The sequence below is a fragment of the Labrus mixtus genome, chromosome 14, assembly GCF_963584025.1.
Source record: "Labrus mixtus chromosome 14, fLabMix1.1, whole genome shotgun sequence".
Taxonomy (NCBI): Eukaryota; Metazoa; Chordata; class Actinopteri; order Labriformes; family Labridae; genus Labrus; species Labrus mixtus.
In genome coordinates this window covers 15,932,032-15,951,525 of record NC_083625.1, presented here as the reverse complement: position 1 = coordinate 15,951,525, position 19,494 = coordinate 15,932,032, and the positions used below count along the sequence as shown (strand labels likewise).

The 19,494-nt window shown below is 37.9% G+C and overlaps 1 protein-coding gene across 1 annotated transcript; it reads left to right on the top strand.

Moving 5' to 3' along the window:
- The first annotated feature begins 464 nt into the window (after positions 1-464).
- sar1b (secretion associated, Ras related GTPase 1B) lies at positions 465-11,288 on the top strand. The gene is made up of 7 exons (XM_061055414.1): positions 465-626; positions 3,398-3,473; positions 6,028-6,147; positions 6,321-6,386; positions 6,870-6,973; positions 8,006-8,137; positions 9,555-11,288. The coding sequence occupies exons 2-7, from the start codon at positions 3,416-3,418 to the stop codon at positions 9,669-9,671; spliced, it is 597 nt and encodes a 198-aa protein (XP_060911397.1). The 5' UTR covers positions 465-626; positions 3,398-3,415; the 3' UTR covers positions 9,672-11,288.
- The last annotated feature ends 8,206 nt before the right edge of the window (positions 11,289-19,494 follow it).

The following is a 19,494-nucleotide window of genomic DNA, read 5'->3' as shown; positions in this document are numbered from 1 at the left end:
AAAAAAAATCCACTACAGTATAAAGAACTAGAGAAAGTTGTTTAAGTAATCCAGTCATATTTACTAAAATACATATTGTATGAAAAAAAAATCCACTACAGTATAAAGAACTATAGAAAGTTGTTTATGTAATCCAGTCATACTTACTAAAATACATATTGTATGAAAAAAAAATCCACTACAGTATAAAGAACTATATAAAGTTGTTTATGTAATCCAGTCATACTTACTAAAATACATATTGTATGAAAAACAATCCACTACAGTATAAAGAACTAGAGAAAGTTGTTTACGCTGTTTATATAATCCAGTCATACTAAAATACATTTTGTATGAAAAAAAAATCCAGTGAATTATATGAATGAAAACTATCAATAGAAGAACATTGATCCTGTTTCTAAATCAGTTCACCTGTCGGAAAGAAGATTGTGAAACATAAACAGGAAGCGGCAGGGCAGAGTTTTGGGGAGTAGTTGGACAGCCATTGCAGTGTCGTGGCTCAGTAACAAAACACGAAAAGAGAGAGGAAGGCTTTTCGCAGGCTCTCTTTTTTCGACCAAGGGGACCAATTTACATGATTATTAGAGCAAACACGTTGGGTTAATTAGTCTACACCTAAACAACGGGTAAGTGTTGCTACATTTCCTCATTAATGATATAAAAAAACGTACGTGAATGATCTCGGCTAGCACAGTAACCCCGGCTCCTGGCGACGCTACGTTAGCATAGCGAAAACCAAGTTGGCTTACTTGGTTATTATCAAATAGACACATTCTGAATGTTTACTGAACCAGGTGTGCTTATGTTTTTTTAACATTCGTGTTTATTATTGGGGATATGATATACTCTTTAAATCTCAAGTTTCGTTTCCGTCAGTACATCCTTTTTTTTGGTTTTCTGTAGCTAACTTAGCTTCGAGCCAGTAGCCGCTTCATGCAACGTCGCCTGTTCCAGAAGATGACACGTAGCTTCTAGCCAGCGTAACAACCCGACCTGACCTAAGCTGTATATCATCACGCACAGTGTACAACGCTACTTGTATAGTTTTTTAATAAATGTTAAAATGATATTTGGACATTTTTTTAAAAATGTTTTTGCAAAAGATCAACCCTCCATGTGAAGGTAAAGGTGAGCTAACTTCGCTGCTACGTTGACAGCGGGTGTAAATGTGAGACTCGTTTGATAGACAGAGAGTTTTGGTTTTGCTTTAATTATCTTGAAATGACATGACTGCTATTTCAGAAGCCCTTCCTGACAGGTTTATGAAAATGATATCAACAGAGACTAAATATTCTGAAGGGAAATTGCCATAATAAAGCTGATAAAACTTTTAACAAGTTATTAACTGATTGATTAATTGCTTAAGAAACCGACTTTTAAATGTTCTGTTATCATTCAAATCGTTATTATGTAAACAGCGGCCAGTCGTTTTTCCCCCCTCAGATGTTTAAAATCAGTTTAGAGTAAAGGCATTTGTAATCATGCAAAAGTCTGTGGTGTTTAAATATGACAGTGTTTAGAAAGTTCAGACTTTGCTCCCCCACACTCACTGTCCCTGGGAGCAGATCACGGTGAATTAGATCCAGGTAAAGATCAGATTTTGTTGTTTAGTAAGGATGGCAAACGTTGAAATTTGAGCATGTGAACTCCTAATTATTCTTTTAACATATTTTCGTCCAAGTGTTTTTTATTAATGGGCATGTCCTTGAGTGATAGATGTACGTGATATCAGATGTTTCAGTCAGTTTATCTATCTTCTTGTTCAGTTTACATAATCTGAACTCAGTATCACACCTGTAACTTCACTGTGATGGTTGTGGTTTTTATTTGCATCCACATTTGAAGCCTGTTCACAACTACTACATTAATCAAGTTAAGTTTCCCCTTTTTTGTGTGCTATGATCTTTAAACAGATGTTTATATTTGTCTGACTGTGACTGACAACAATCATGGTCAAATGTGGTTTCATGTTCACAGCAGCATTAAACCCCACGTGGGAGCGTCAATCAGAAACGCCAGCCCACAGCGTCATAGCAGCCAGTTTTGAGCAGTGAACTGTAGCAACAGCTGACGTGTTTGCATGTTCTTGAACTTTATACGTACCGTACACTTTAGCCCCTGCGTTGTTTGCATGTTACGTAACAAGGACTTGAGGTCAGCAGCACTAGCTTACGTTCTGGTTAACTTTGGCTGTCGCAGAGTAAAGTCTTGGGAATTTAAATAATGTGTAAAGCAGAATTAATTTGACCAACATAGCAAACATCATGGTGTGATGTTGGAATAAAATTGAGGTTACAAAATGTTGTCCTTTGGTTTCAGTGAGAGGAAGTCTGTACTTTTTTTTTTTTACTCCACTTCTCAGACTTTTATGTCCATGACTGTAGCTGAAACTGCTGATCACATCATTTTAGAAAAAAAATGAGCTTGTGTGAATTAGAATAACAAATGAACAAAGCTAGAAACAATCTGTGGCATGTGTTCTGTCAGAGAGCTGTTTGATGTCACACAGTAACAGCGGGTCCTATCTCAGATTCATTGTTTTTCGATTGAAATACAATCTACCCAGCTTATCATGAAATACTAAGACTAGGCTGTATTTCCAAGGTCCTTGCATATGGGTTGTTGAGGAGCTGTCAGATGGTATGTGATCAGTACTCAGAGTCTCCTGTCCTGCTGTTGAAAGATTACTACTAGAACAAGCTTATCATTGGATGTAGACCACCAGTCATTGTTCTTATCATGAAATGCAGATATCATCTGATAGATTAAGGCGGTCCACACACTCTTAGAGCTGATTGCTGACACTTTTGTAAGAATTGTGATGGGGGTTTCTGCTGGTTGGTTTCTATTGATCTTACAAATTAGAAATAGGAGACAAAGAGTATCTCGCTTTGGTTACTATCCCCTGAAAGAGCTTTCCATCAATGTTCCACTGCAAATTAAAAGTGTTGTCGTCATCTTCAGATTTGGATTTGAAAACTGTGTTCTCATTCGTAACACAAAAAGTAATCAGCCCAAAGTGAACAGGAATTTACCAATTTATCCTTGTTTTCCTTGTGGATTCTGTTTTGCTGGGGATATAAGAGTGCAGCTTTCCAATCCCATAATAAGTTATCCATCATCGAGAGGAAAAGAGACCCTGTGGGTAGCATCAGTGACAGCCTGCATACAAATGTTACTGATAAATAACCACTTGGAAAGAAATGCTCAAACAAGATGACTCTTACCTGGACAGTTCAACGTGCAGTGCTTAAATTTGGCTCATGATATTTATGATAATGATGATGGATATTGCTGACAAAATAACGTGTCACAGCTCCTCTCTTTTCTGTTCTCTTCTCCTTGCATTACAAACTTCTTACCTCTTCTTTTCTGTTTTCTGTTTGCTTGTTTTTAGGACTCAACAGCTCCGGATATGGCATCCATATTTAACTGGTTTTATAGCAGTGTAAATAGTATGCTACAGATGTTAGGTGAGTATAAGTGAACACACACTCTGAAGCACAAAGCTTTTTTCCTTTTTTTCTTTAGAGTTTTTCTCTAACATAATGCACAGAAATTTTAGTTCAAGATGATTTACTGTGACTAAAGTCTCATTTATTTGATCACAACAACTTACATTGAAACAACAACTGGTCTGTGTAGCACCACAGCCCTAAAGTCTTTTTGGTGGAAAGCTGCGTCTTACAGTGTAGTTAACAATAGTGGGCTTTGTTCCTGCCATCCTTGTTGTAGTAAAAGCTTGAAGGAAAAAGTAGAGTTTCTTTACAAGTTCTGATCTATGTTGTGCCCTGCAGACTCAAGCCTGAAACGCAAATACTCTGACAGTTCACTTCAGTTGGCAATTCTTGAAATGCTAATCTGTACTTAAAGATTTGAAACACTAAACATTATCAGCCTAGGCCATTGTTCTTTCATCTTATGTAGTAATCATCAAAACATTTGAGATAAATGAATTTCTTAAAATGTTTTTATGTACCTCTAAATGGATTTTTGTGAATCTCCTGTTTGAGCATTAACAGAAGATGGATTATGGGTTTGATTCTCTTTGGGGCAAAACATGCATCCCATAATGTGTCTGTATAGTGGTGTGGCTAAAGGCTTACATTACATTGCACTTGTTATGTCAGCTTTTGCTTGCTGGCAATGGCAGATTGGTAATTGACCAGAGGAATACTCAGGGTTTTCCCTCTTGACCTTCTGGATATAAATTATTCTTAAAACCCCTACATTATAGATAACTCTAGTGGAGTGGTATGTCTGTTAGACTTTTGAGCAAAGGTTATCTTATTTAAAAGGTAGAATTTCAATGTTATCTGAAAATGAAAGAGACAAAGGAAATCTATCTCATCGAGACATGACCCCAGCTTTTGTATCCATATGAAATCTGATGGAAAGTCTTGTTAGGTGTAGCAGCTGCTCCTCTCCCAGAGGTTTGCTGTTCCACCTTTGAGTGTCAGAGCTCCTCCTGTGAAGCAGTCGGCCCTGTTCTACCTGTCAGACAGGTAGCATAGTGCTCTTGTGAGTATAGTGATGTTTGGTGGAGCTGACTCAGGCAGAAATTTCACAAATCTGGGTATCACTATGCTGACTCAGAGGGTGGTAAACAGAAAGCCTTGTTATCTTGTCACAAGTGTTAAGGAAGGAGAAGCCTTAGTTACACCTTTTCTCCTCTGTTTTGTCTGTCAGTCAATACACCATCTGACAGAACTGCCAATAAAACCGTGTCAGGCCTGAAGCAGGTGTCAGAGGATCTGTTATTTATCTATTGGACTTAATGTCCCTCAGCTTCCCAAATAAAGAATTCAAGGCCGGGGTGCTGGTGGCACAGTGTTTAGTGCGCACGTCCCATGTATGGAGGATCCAACCTGTGGCACCTTTCCCACAGGAAAGTAATGGCTACTGTTGAAAACCCTGTAGAACTGCATCACGGGCTGTTATTTTAACATATCCTATAAACGACACATGTTTACATCTCCTGACAACCATAGCAAAATTTTGTATATCTCATAAGTAATTTTGACATTATAATAATACAAAGAGGCATTTGTTAGGACGCTTTCAGTTGCATTTGTCAGAAAGTCATCAGTTAACATGGTCACTCTTTTAACCGTAACACCAGAACGTAACTTAAGTGATATTGCTGATATTTAGAGGAGAATCCCTCTCCTTACATCGCTGTAGGATGAAAGTCTACAAACATACAGGCAGCTTTATGTATTATTGCTCGGTCTGGGTCGATAATACTGCTGTTTGAGAAGTGAAGGGCAAGAAATTCCTCATCATTCAAGCATCGGTGAGTGCTAATTAGCTAAGATTAGCTAGTTAGCGTAAGCTAGCGATAGTATCAGGATAGTATCAGCTGTCAATCTTAGTGTTCTGGGGCAGTAATTTCAGTTAACGGCAGGAATATTTAGAATTAGTCAACACTATAATTGATGTCAGGATGAGGAGAAGTCTGATGTTTCCCCTCACAGGGGCCGTGGAGGGTCAGGGCAAAACTCGGGCTCGTCTCCTTGTCGATTAGTGTATCATATTAAACAACACCTGTATTTCATTTTTTTAAAAATGAAAATAAAACAGATAAAAACACGTAGGGGGGCAGCTGAGACCAGTAACTGCTCAGTAGCGTACAGTGGTAGAGAGCCTTTCTTGTCCTCCAGGTGGGCGGTTCCATAAGAGTGTGAAGTCACGGGAAAGCTATGAATACCCAGCTCTACTTTGCATGTGTTCATTTTGAATCAAATAACCTGTTTGGTTGTACAAGATATCCAGTAGATGGCAGAGAACAAGTCTGAGCTCAGCAACTCTTTTGTCAAAAGTAATTTCTTCTACTTTAATTTTTTTTTTTCTTCCAAACTTTTTAACCCTTCACATATGACAAGCCTTTAGTGCCACCTGACTGATCAACTGTGATGACATGTATTTTTTACCTTAGTTCAAAATATAAAACATTCTTTCACATCTGAATAGGTTGATTTCTTGTGTCATGGCCTGTGTTCTATAATTCTTTGGGTTTTGTTTCAGGACTGTACAAGAAATGCGGCAAGTTAGTATTTCTTGGCCTTGACAATGCTGGCAAAACGACGCTACTGCACATGCTTAAAGATGACAGATTGGGACAGCATGTGCCAACTTTACATCCAAGTGAGTTGTTTTGCACTCTCCCACACACATGGGATTCTTGAATGTGTTAAATAATGTGTTAAATTTGGCAAAAAGAAATTAATGCTGTATAAATGTATTAATTATAAGATTTGTGGGGTTTGTCAGTGTATTTAAGCTACCTGACTTTTTCCTTTTCTGTTCTCTTCCTCCAGCCTCAGAAGAGCTGACGATCGCTGGCATGACTTTCACCACCTTTGACCTTGGAGGCCACGCACAAGGTGTGTGTGTGTGTGTGTGTGTGTGTGTGTGTGTGTGTGTGTGTGTGTGTGTGTGTGTGTGTGTGTGTGTGTGTGTGTGTGTGTGTGTGTGTGTGTGTGTGTGTGTGTGTGTGTGTGTGTGTGTGTGTGTGTGTGTGTGTGTGTGTGTGTGTGTGTGTGTGTGTGTGTGTGTGTGTGTGTGTGTGTGTGTGTGTGTGTGTGTGTGTGTGTGTGTGTGTGTGTGTGTGTGTGTGTGTGTGTGTGTGTGTGTGTGTGTGTGTGTGTGTGTGTGTGTGTGTGTGTGTGTGTGTGTGTGTGTGTGTGTGTGTGTGTGTGTGTGTGTGTGTGAACAATTATTGTCCTTCAAGAAGTTCTATGATGTTTTGTTGATACTGTTGCTGAACAAGGCAAATAGGATGGAGCAATAGACATGACTGAAATGTGTCAGGCTGCACTGTAAACTCACCTATTTGTTTTTTGTATTTGTGTTTTTTGTTTACACAGCACGCAGAGTATGGAAAAACTACCTCCCTGCCATTAACGGCATTGTCTTCCTCGTGGATTGTGCTGACCTCATCAGGTTGGCTGAATCAAAAGCAGAACTTGATGTAAGTAGCAGCTACATGCCTCGTCACAGTAACACTTTAGGGTGGTTATTTTGCATTCAGAGCTCTAAATACTACTTTAGCTGTGAGGTCCTGATGCAGTCTAAACTGCCCTCTAACCCTAACACAACAGACCTTGTTACAGTTGTTTGCACATCTTGTCTAAATGTATGTAATATAAAAGCTAAGCTCCTGTTTATTGGCTCATCAAGTTGAATGTAAATAGATGACGTCATGTGTTTTGTTATGTGCAGTGTACAAACTGGTGATGATGGAACAGTGTGTCCTCAAGCTGGCCGTGGTTGATAATTGTTTGTATTATCTTGTACAAATCAATCTAAAAAACAAAACCTAGAAGCTAGAGAAAAAATGTAAACAAATTAAATGGCATAAATATCTAGTGGAATTAAGGGACATCATTGTGAAGAAATGACATCACAATCAGCCTTAATAAAGTGGGCACTGCAATGAGAGTTAATTTGCTGTTTCTAGAATAATTGTTAAACATAAAGCCAAAGCAGAGATGAAAGCCCACACTTAAAAAAAGTAAGAAGCATTTTTAATATCAAACACACTTTGACTCGATGTTAGTGGCAGCTGTATCAGTGTACATCAGTCGGGTGCATGAAATCATTTTCGCAAAGGATGATTTTATGCACAGACATACTATGTTAGTCCGTTTTTTAGTTATTTACTTTAACTTTCAACCATTTTTCTCTATTAAGGTCATGAAAATACTCTGCCCTGTCTAATACTATATTTTTTATTCTTTAAGCTTGCAGCACTCAACACGACAAATGACTCACTTACCATCCCTACTAAAACATCTTACTCTGCAATTTTTCTCAACCAACTACTATATAGGAAATAATACATTTTCTTAGTTCATTGGAAATCCTGAAAATGTTGGGAATGAGGTATTAGTTGATGTATACAAGCGTTAAAATTAATCCATCCTCGAAGGATCCAAATAAGATGTGTCATGAATTTAACATAGAGATATGAGTTTCTTATCACCTTCTCTTCTCCTCCCAGGCATTAATGACAGACGAAACCATTGGAAATGTGCCTATCCTGATCCTGGGCAACAAGATCGACAGAAATGACGCTATCAGTGAGGAGAAGCTGAGGGAAATGTTTGGATTGTACGGACAGACGACAGGCAAAGTGAGTAGACAAGTCCATCCTACCACAAATCTAACAGAGAGCCTCTTTTCAAACATCTGACCCTAAGATGTATGTGTCAGCAAGTAATTAAAACAGAAGAAAAAATAAATATCACTTTTTATTGTTGCAAAAAAGAAATTGCATTTGTTCCAACATGGGCTACTATAGAATGATGAGCCCCCGCCACATTCACTAAGACTGAAAAGTGATTGTGTCAAGACAGGCTCTAGTAGCTGCATGGTTCAATGAATTACTCCTGGCTTGTCCATTTGTCAGCTTAACCTTTATTTAACATCCAACAGACATAAAATGTAAGATTCCAAGGTCAAATATATTTATGCAAGAGTTCCCTTCTCTGTCTTCTTTAACATATTCAAAAATGTCTTGTATACACGGGGCCCCTTCTTTTTCAAAATCCAAAGTCACCAGGCCACAGGAGTTTAAATCTGTAGAACAAGGGCATCGGTTCCAGGTTATGACATTACCTTCTCTTGTGTGATAACATATTTTGATTCTATGCTGACCACAGCCATAGCCCGGAGGTACCATATTTTTGGGATTTCTCTCTATGCAACAAAGTCTCTTGCTTGTGAATATGATTCTCTTAATTTCGCTCAAATGTTCACTTGGATTCATGAACTCTCAATAAACATTTTTGGCTCATCCGTCCACTCACTGGACTCACTAATGTCTAATAGGAAAGAGTAACATTTTGATACCCAAAAGGTTAAAAAAAAAATTCATGTGAAACTTTATTCTTGCAGCATAATGTTTTTTTCAGGCTATTCTTCTGTCCCCATTCTCCTGAATTTACTGTAAATATCTTTGAAAGGGAAGGAATATCTTTACATTTCACCACGACAAATTCAGGAAGAAGTGTTTAGATTGGAGTAGTTACGGTCCTGAGATTCTATGTGTCCAATTCTCATGAACACAATATCTCATTAACACTAGAAGATCATTTTCTTATTGTTATTACTATAATTCTACCTGAGAAAACAAAATCATCCAAGTGTTGTTGGTACATAATCTCCCTTTGCGTACCTGTTTGTAGCGCTTTTTGCTTACAGGGTCTGCTGACGATCACACGCTCTGCAAATTAATGAGCAGAGAACGAGAACACTTCACTAGTATTATTTTCCTTCCTGTAAATAATTGTAGTTCAACCTCTCCTGTTTAATGTAGGTGGTGCTTATTTATTTTAGGGTAATATATTCTGTAAAAGAATAATTAAGTAAGTATAGAAGCCTCTGTGCTGGCCACAGTTGCATTGAAGTATTTGAACTGCACTTTCCCTATTTGCCAAGGCATACAAATTCAAGGTGGTTTTTCTAGTTTGTCAAGAGAATAACTTCTGCTCTGGGGGGAAAAAAAGAAATCGGACACAATGTGACTTGGTTTCTTGTTTTACTCGCAGGGCAACGTTGCCATGAAGGAGCTGAACACGAGACCACTGGAGGTGTTCATGTGCAGTGTGTTGAAGAGGCAGGGCTATGGCGATGGATTCCGCTGGCTCTCCCAATACATCGATTAAAGCAGTCAAGCCCTGTAATACACCACCACCACCACCACCACCGGGGGGGTGGGGCGCAAAACCCAACCACTCAAGACGCCCATCGTTGCCACCAGTACCATCTTACTCAGCCCCATGTTTGGTTAACAAGTCTGCCTCCACCTTCAGAGAAACCAGTACAACTTGATCCCAATAGACTTTTATTGGTTGAACATTTGGTTCTGCACTTACAGAAATCATACCTGTACACACACACACACACACACACACACACACACACACACACACACACACACACACACACACACACACACACAAACTCTTATTCATGTTTTTCTAAGAGAGTAACATAGCATTGGTTCCACTGCAAAGGGTGTTTAAATTCAAACGGATGAATCTTTTCTATATTGTGTCTGTCATTTTCTGCCCTCACCCCCCCCCCAAACTCCCATCCTGCCATCAGTTGAGTGTGATGATAGATGCATTATAACTGTAAATCTGTATATGATTTCATTGGTATATCAACAATCCTGATGCCTATGTCCCCTCTTAAACTCATTTTGAGCTATGAGAGGGAGCCACATAGTTGCTTACATTGCAGTAGACTTTTTTAACAGTAAAGACATTCATTCGACATTGTATTTAATCGACACTTTGGTTTGTCCCGCTTTCTTTTCTTTCTTTCTTTTTTTTTTTTTTACATTTAAATTAATAACAGTGTGGCCATGTATACAGCCCTCACTATAGACGCATGGCTTTTTCACCCGTTAATTAGATGGACCAGTGCATTTAACTTAGTGTTTCAGAAAGAAAAAAAAAAAAACTTGTTCCAGACTTTTCTATCTTGTGAGCACAGTTGCATTGGATGGATTCACGTAATCTGTGGGTTCCCCTTTTAAAGATGTCATGGGGTGGTAGTATAGCAGATGGGAATCCGATTTTTAATAGAAATAATAAAGGCTATAAACCAGGAAAAGTGTGTCATGGTGCAGAAGGCACATGGGTCAGTTGATGCAAAGAAACACATTTAAAGAAATGAAACTTTGGGATCCATAGCTTGATAGTAACATGCAGTAAGACATGAAAGAACTAAACAGATGGTTATAACATCTAGTAATTGTCAATATTGGAATTCCATCCTTCAGATGTATTTTCCAGCGCAGACCTTTTTACAGGGTGAATCTAGTGACCAAGTGTAGATAACAGAGGACACAGTCCCTCAGTGGGAACAGGTAGGTAGGCCGTAGTAGCCTCTAAGAAAAGGGACCATATATGTATATGAAATGTACATGAACACCGTACATGGATTTTGTATTAATAAGTGGTATCCTTTGACTCGTGCATTACCAGAAACTATTATGCATGCCTTGTTCTTTTTGATTTTGAATGACCAATATTCCAGAGTGAACAACAGGAGGGGAAAAGATGCCAAAATTTACCATAGAGCTGATTATCATGTTTTTTTTTTTAACAGAAACAATGGAATTGCGCTTAATACACGTTTTTTTTCTGTCCCCTTGTGTCTATTTCATTCCCTCATGACTACGTGATCGAGCTGTTCCAACAAGGGTGGGACTTGCTGTTGTTTGCATCATAAAAAAAATGTAATAAATGTTTTCAATGAATAACAGACTTAAACATTGATCCAAAATGCTTTTTTTTTTTCCATTTGCTTCATTAAGATCAGCAGTTAAGTTAATTCACTTGTGTAAAAATACTAATAAAACAGAGTAAAAAAAAAAACTCCACTGCAAGGTAGTCCTGCATTCAAATTATGTGAAAGTACACAAGTCTGAGGAAAATGTTCTCAAAGTACACAAACTAAAAGTGCCAGAAATGTCCTCCATTATGTATATTTTCAACTGTCAATATTGATTATTGTTATAATTGTGATGTAGTTGGTCAGTCAACAAAAAAAGAAGTCTAAATTCTAAATTTGGTATGATGAAGAGAAAAGCTGTTCTTTGACATACAGTATGTAAATAGACCTCCCTCTCCATGCCAACAGTGAAGTGAATGAAACCATAAACCCATGGTCAATTTCAAACATTACGAACAATCACAATCATGACAAAAACACACAATAAAAATTAAGTTTCAATCACAAAAGAAACAAGAACAGCTCAAATATTCACTGTACCTTCTAAAATGTAGAAGTAAAAAAGCATAGTTGTAAACAAGTACTGAAGTACTTGAGTAATCATTCATATTTTTCAAGACTGGGGTTCATAATCTGACAGTAGAAGTTTCAATCTACTTGACTGTTTAAATGTTCATATAAAGAAATAGTAAACCAAATAATTTAGTTTCAATACAAACATTGTATTTGCATTGGGCCACTGACTGGTGTACATGACATATGTATGAGAAGATTTTTTGAGTTTTTATGACGGCAAATAAAGAGAAAAAGTTGTTTAAGTTCACCGACATCAGTGGACCACATCATGACAGACAACCTTTTATTGCATCTCTAAGGTTATCAATATTTTAATTCAGTAAGCTTTATTGGCATGTGACAATATTAACGAAACATATAATTACAAAGAATACAATAATACTATTGATTAATTAATAATTCAATAGTAATAGTTTTGTTTACAAATAAATCATCAAATGCATGTTCTTTGAAGATTAAGTTCCAAGAAGCCACTGCTTTCATTTTAAGATGATCTGTGTTGCTTTGAGGTTCATAACTGGTTTATTGCAGCAATGCTGTAGACTGATGGTGTCACTGTTTGTCTTTAAACATGCTGTAAATACAACAATATTAGACAGCCACATGACTTTAACATTGCAAAATTGGAAGGAAGTTCACTAATAACACTTTAAATAGTCTCCACTATCAATTTCATAGAGTTCTGAAAAGAACTAAAAACTATGGGATCGTTCGCTTATTGCAAAAGTGATTCTAAGGTCTAAATATTTATGGTGGGTGTCAGAACCTCTTCCTGATGCCTAAAGCCATACTTACTGGCTTATGTCAACATTGACTTCCAATTGTTTGTATGACCAAGAACAGAGTAGTTGTTTGGTAGTCTTGATGTGTTTAAAGCATCAAAACACTGAGCTCCCTGGCCCGTATATGGGGCTGTGGTGTCCTTGATGTACCATTAGGCAATTGAAGGTAGGTAATTGCCCGGGGCCTCATGCCCAAAGGGGCCTCAATTTAGGCGATATACGGTCACCCAGGATGTCAACCTCCTTGGGGGGTTGGGGGTGGAGACACTTTGCATCTCTCTCTCTCTCTCTCTCTCTCTCTCTCGCTCTCTCTCTCTCTCGCTCTCTCTCTCTCTCTCTCTTAATTTAATTTCTATTTATAAAGCTCAATTTGAACGTTACATATGAATGGTAATGTTAATGGTAAACAGTGCAGACACTACAGTATATTGTCTGTAGGCTGTAGGAAAATGTGTATAGTAGTATTGCAATAAGCAAATGTTTGCAGAAATGCACTTATTCTCCAACTCCATCATTAAATTATTATTGATAGCAGGTGTGCATCAAATGTGAAGAACACATCTCAAATTATTTTCAATGAGGAAGGTGTGTATTTTGAATGTAAATAAGGTGCCCAGAGTGCATTAAAAAGTATCAAGGTAAATGTTGATTATGTGATTAAAAATACCCTGGGAATGACCTCTTGGACCTCGAACTGTAACATCGAGTCCTCAAAAAGCTTCAAAATGTGTTCATATTCAAGCAAATTAAAATTAATTGGTGGATTACTTTGTGGTTAAATGGCATGCTGTAAAAAGAAGATTTGTAGAAGAAGAATTGATAATACACCAATAATGATCCTATAGTCTATACTTTGTATGACGCCTCGTCTAGACTTTTAAAAAAAAAACTATTAGGATGTTACTTTAAGTTAACTGTGATACTCCTCTAATAGGTTAAGAGTATTGTACTGGTGGTTATGTTTGTGTTTATGTATAATTCAGAGTTAGTTTAACCAAAAGCTGCCACCAGGGGGAGACGGAGAGTGCACTGTATAGCGGTCAAATGTTTAATAGGTAGTGCCATTTGTTGTGGAAACAGTGTGGGCTACAATTTTTAAAGAATTAGCAGTTGTATCATGTAAAATTGTTTTTTTCTTTTTTACAAAAAAAAATGTATTGCCATTTAAAAAAAAATTCCTTTAACCATCAATCCATTGATTTATTTATCAGCTTGAATCCTGCTGCAAAGCTTTTTACATGATGTGATGCTGGTCTGAGGTAAGGAAATTAATTTAAGGAGCACATTTGTTTTATATTTTGAAATTCTCTTAACATCATGACAGCTTCAATGACTGAAATATATGAAAAAATACATTATCTTTTATTATTGCTTTCATTTAACAAGTCAATGCATTTATCTTATACATAATGAATGAAATAATAGTTGGCTTACCTGCCTGTAGACCTGCTAACCTGTGAATGCGCTGCCCATGCAGTCTTTGTAATGACCAGAATCTTCCATATCAAACTCTCAAGTTTGTTGAAGAAGAATGACAGAAACATCTTTACAGTAAGCCCCGACTATCTGCTGCACTCACATCTCCCCAATACACTCATCCTGCACCATAAGTGAGGCAGAGAGTGTTCATATGTTGGTAAATGTGGCTTAAGCAGTTTTGCAAGTGGAAAAACTCCAAATCTTGCATACTTCCTGTCTCTAAGAGCATCCAAATCCAGCTTTAAAGTTATTATTCTGATGTGTTAACTTAATGTATTGTGTCCTCACCTTCTCTTTACCTATGCTTCATTTTTTATTCTAAAACATTTTCTGCCATAGTCTCTCTGCCTCTGTGTCTCTTTCACCTTCCCTTAATGAAAGGGTAAATATCTCTTCAAGGGGGGATAACACACATACACACACACACACATTGGAAGCTATTTATAGCAGATTGCAAAGGGGAAAGGTACAGAGGCCATGGAGATGTGTCCTTCACTGCTGCTGTGATCAACTTTGCCTGCCAGACTCACAAACAAATACAAAGAACAGCCAAAAAGAAATAAGAAAGAACAGTTCACTGTTATTTCACCAAGGGGACAATCAAGTGTCTGAAAATCGAATGGTACGGTATAGTATCGTGTGGTATCACATCACATCGTATCGTATTAGTGTCCTATCGTGTCGTATACCCTATCCTATCATATTCATTCAACTGACATCAAACATTACACAGTCACTCAGAGGGGGTAGGACAACGTGGCTGCATGTGTCCATAAGATTTGGCTCTTTGTGGAGTCTCCATTAAGATCATGAGGATGTAAACATAAATGAATCTTATTTTCCAAGGTGTTAATAAAAAACTGAAAATTAACTATTTAGTAGTTTGTGCTCAATATATTTAAACTGGCTTAGAGTTTCAAAACATATATTAATTGGACCATCCTATTTATTTATTTTAAATGGTAAACTTTTATAGTCCACATAGGCTACTTTTACAATATGTAAGTGTTAATTCTTACAAAGGTACCTGGAGTACCAAATTGTGTAACTCTTTTCAGAAGAGGTCTTAGGAATGAAAAAGATATGTTAACCTTTACCTAACCTCTCAAGTCAGTGTAAATCAAAATCCAAAACTGGTTTCTAAACACACTATATATGTTGGAAAAAAAGTTGCTGTCAGCATCTGAAAAGTCTGAGAACTATGTTTGACTGAATTATGGATTTAGACTTTTAGAAAGTTTTCATCACTTTTGGGTTCAGGTTTTTTGGGGAAGGGGCAAACGGCCAAATATGCACCGAGGCCCCTCAGAATGATCCCACCTCCCTAGCGCTTCAACAATATGAAACAATCAGTGCTGCAGCATCTTCAGTTCTGCTAACAGATCATGACTTACAAGTTTCCAAATTACGGTCTGCAGTTTCGCTAACTAGCTATGCTTTCGTTACACAAGTACATCTTGCCTTGATGCCAGAATCTGAAGATTTTGAGTTCCAGTTTTTTAGAAGCTTCTTTCTGTGAATGGGCAGAGTTTTGGCACATTCAATGGACCCGCACACAGCATATACTGTATATATTTTTTAAACTTAATTTTATATCGTCAACATTTTCTCATAACTGAATTTAGGCCTAGTGATTAATGACAGTCTTCTGTTACATAATAAACTGGAAATGCATTTCTTAATGCTTTACACATATTTAGTTTGGAAAGTCTTTTACAGTGAGACTATGACAATGACATGTGTTTGTCTTTCACTCAATTTTATGTTACGCAGTCCTTTATAATTTAAGTGCAAGTGCATTACAAATCTGTTAGCTACAGCAGTGGTCTATTTAAAAACTGGTTTAGCACTTACTGTAATTGGAAGTGCAGGTGTTTGTAATGGCTCTGTGGTGCAATTCAGCTATTCAGTTGTTTCATATCATGCCACCAGAGGGCAGTACAGTAAGGCAGCTGAGGGTCTCTGAGAACGTCTATACATCTCTGAAGTCCCTTTTCCTTCTGTTTGCAGAAGTTACAGATTTTAAGAAAAAAGTTTTTCCAAAGCATCAACTGAAGTGTCACAGGACAGGAAAAATGAGAAACACTGTTTAACATCAGCTACTTCCTACTAAGAGGATGTATAAAAATAATCCATTATTATCTTAAGTTATTGGTCTGACTAAAGTAATTGCAATTTCCACATAATGGACTGTTTCAGGATCTGCTTCAGTTGGTCATTTGCTGCTGTAACTTTATTTTCTGCTTTCTTGTGACTTTTACAAGCTGCTCTGACATATAACTGTGTATAACACAGTTTGATAATCGGTCAGCCGAGAAAACTCGTTTTTCATGGCGTTGTCACTATAGTTAATTACATTTCTGAGATAAGTGTTTTTTTTAATAAAATAGTATAGTTAAAGCTCCTGTGCGGAGTTTTGAACTGGAAATTAAACAGACTGAAACTAATACTGATGTCTCTATATGACATACAGAACCAAAGAAGACAATTAGCAACAAGATTTATTAATTCCAATGCCTGATATCGCTGCTGCTTGGTAGGTGTCAGACGAGGTGGTTAACAGCAACTTGCAAAAACAGTCTTTTTGTACAACCTCCAAAGATTCACTGGTATGTTTCACTGTTCGGCGATTGACCGGCCTGTGACAGGAATCAGTCGATTAACAGCCTGTTTGGATATGGTTGGCGACCGGCATGTCCTATCAAGTATATCCAATTTGAAGTCAATCTCAGATTAACATGCATGAGCCGCAAAATTCATGGCATGCACACACACACACACACACACACACACACACACACAAGCTTACATGTTGGCAGTGTGAATGTGAGGTGCCCATCTGGGCAGTTCTACCTAAACACTGTTAACCTGCACAGGACTTGTTCACAAGACAGCTGTCACTTTCATTAAGGGAAGGTGAACTGAGACTGCAGTATGCTTCACTGACAACACAGAGGGTTGCAATACGCAAGGCTTCATTAACAAATGACCAGTTTTTGTTTTGCATCCTGGCTGTCTATATGTAGGCGTATGTCCTCTCCCCCCCTCTCTCTTTTTCTTTCTCTTTTTAGGCTAAATGATAAAACCTCAGCATGCGAGAGTGTGATTAAAAAGTCTGAGCTGCCGTGAGACGTTTCAGTTTTCTGGAAATATTACAGATGAACACATGTAAAAAATTAGAATATAAAACAAGATAATAACTCTTCACAGCATTTCCTCCTTTCTGACTCTGCTAAGTATTTACAGAGGTCTTGTACGGGAAGGGCTTTGTCACTTACTGCAGAGTTCGTTGGATCCAGACCAAAAAGCAACAAAGAACAACTTTTTTTTTAATGCCCACAGGATCTTGTGCTTTTCTTTCTTCTTTTTAAAGCCGAGCCCTCTACTGAGCCTTTTGTTTGTTGTTGTTGGAGGAGCTAGATAATTTATAATTTATCAGGAACATTCTAAACCCCAGTGGCCTCTTGACATTTTAAACACCTCACAAGTGAAAAAACTGGTCTGGCCTCAATGTATCGGTGGAGTAAGGCTCTCAAGGGAGCAGGGAATAAAAAAAAATATAAGAGCATGTGTCAGGAGGACTATGATCTGCTTGTGTGGGACTATGTTGTCAGTGTGTGTATGTGCAGGACAGTCCATCAGATTATAACAGATACAATTGTTCAACCCCCCGAGCAGAGCCGCCCACCTCCTTCCTCTGACTGTTCCTGGACGTCCTGAAACTAATGTGGATTTCACGGTTTCACAGTGGTGGATGTCATCTGCCAACAGTTCATCCTAACAGTCTTCTGCTCTCTATCGATTTTTCTACAATGTGTCAGATTAACTTGCTGCCAGCACAAAAGGCTGTTAAATGGATGCCTTGACATTTTGATTTTTTGTCTGTCATTTTTTTCCTTTGCCAGACGCTTGTCACATCATGCAGGAAAGTACGTTCTGCCCCGTGTCTTTTGGACTGAGAAAAAAAAAGCTTATCAGCACTCCTCATGGAGCATGTGTGTTTGATAGCATGGCTAATGAGCTAGCTGATGATGCGTAATACTTTGCATTGCTTGCTGACACTTGGGAAGACAGTTAGCTGTAAAGATTAGTACAATCACAGCAGATCAGTTAAAATTCCCCCCCCGGGATTAATAAGGTATTTCTGATTCTGATAAGCTTTCCTGAATTCCCTGAAATATCACACCAGTGAAACTTAATATCTTGCATGATATGACAAATTTCTTAATGATGCCCTTAAAGCATTCAAAAGGTTTTTTTTTCATTCAGTGGGGGATGTGGCAGTGGCAAGTGATAGTTGTTTCAAATTAAATCCAAGCATCCATCATCACCAAAGCCTCTTTAACTCACTCAAACTGTCTTCACTTACCAGCTGGTGATCCTGGGAGATGTCTTTCATGTTTCTGCCATTTCAGTCAGTCAGGCTTAAATCTTTGAGCTGTGGGTGAAAAGCATCGGTTGATAATGTTTGAGATGCCCTCAAGAAAATTAATGAAGTCTCAAAATGACTTGCAAATCTAGTATAGGAAGAGAATCACAAACAGTTAAGACTAATACAAAACTGCAAAATTAATCAAGACAACCCCTCTTTCTGGAAGAAGAAGACACACTTTATTAAACCTGAGAGGGGAAATTCAATTTTACACTGTTGTTGAACATGCTACACACAAATTGGCTGAAATACACACACACACACACATGCACAAACAGGATCCTATGGACATGCACTAATGGAGAGATGTCAGAGTGAGGGGGGCGTTCACAGTGAGCGCTCATGACCTGGTGGAGGGGTGGTCAGTGCCTTGCTCAATGGCACCTCGGCAGTGCTCAGGGAGTGAACTGGCACCTCTCCAGCTACCAGACCAATTTCCAGACTTGATCCGCACTGAGACTTGATTTGGCGACCCTCCGGTTCCCAACCCAAGTCCCTACAGACTGAACTCCTGTACTTCTAAATGTATCAGAAAGAAACACATTTTTATTTTCATTTAGTAGTTTCTACAACAACTGAACCGATTGATTTATATTTTAAACAGACCCTTTCTGATTATACATTGATCACCTTGCAAATTAATTAATAAATCAAATCAGTGAATGGCACAAAAACTGAAAATCAACAAGTGTATCATGCCCAGAGAAGTTCAGTATTGATGATTGGTTGAAAGGTGCAGGCTCATCTATGTCAGTGAATGTGAGTAGAATTGTAATCAATACACAGGATAGATGTAGATATGTATAGAAAGATGGTTGGATTTGAACAAAACAGTATCCAGACAAAGACAACCTTTCTATAAGAATAAATAATCATACAAAACATTGTCTTTCTCTCGATGTTTTCATACTGTATTGTAAAAAAATGTTGTATCCTTTTTCCATTTCGGTTTGCATTCAGACTCCGGGTGGACTC

What these genes read in the sequence shown, in the direction of transcription:
- sar1b (XM_061055414.1), top strand. Translation starts at nt 3,416, where the DNA reads ATGGCATCCATATTTAACTGGTTTTATAGCAGTGTAAATAGTATGCTA. An exon ending in AATCAAAAGCAGAACTTGAT is followed by an intron (nt 6,974 to 8,005) that starts GTAAGTAGCAGC and finishes TTCTCCTCCCAG; the next exon opens with GCATTAATGACAGACGAAAC. An exon ending in ACGGACAGACGACAGGCAAA is followed by an intron (nt 8,138 to 9,554) that starts GTGAGTAGACAA and finishes TTTTACTCGCAG; the next exon opens with GGCAACGTTGCCATGAAGGA.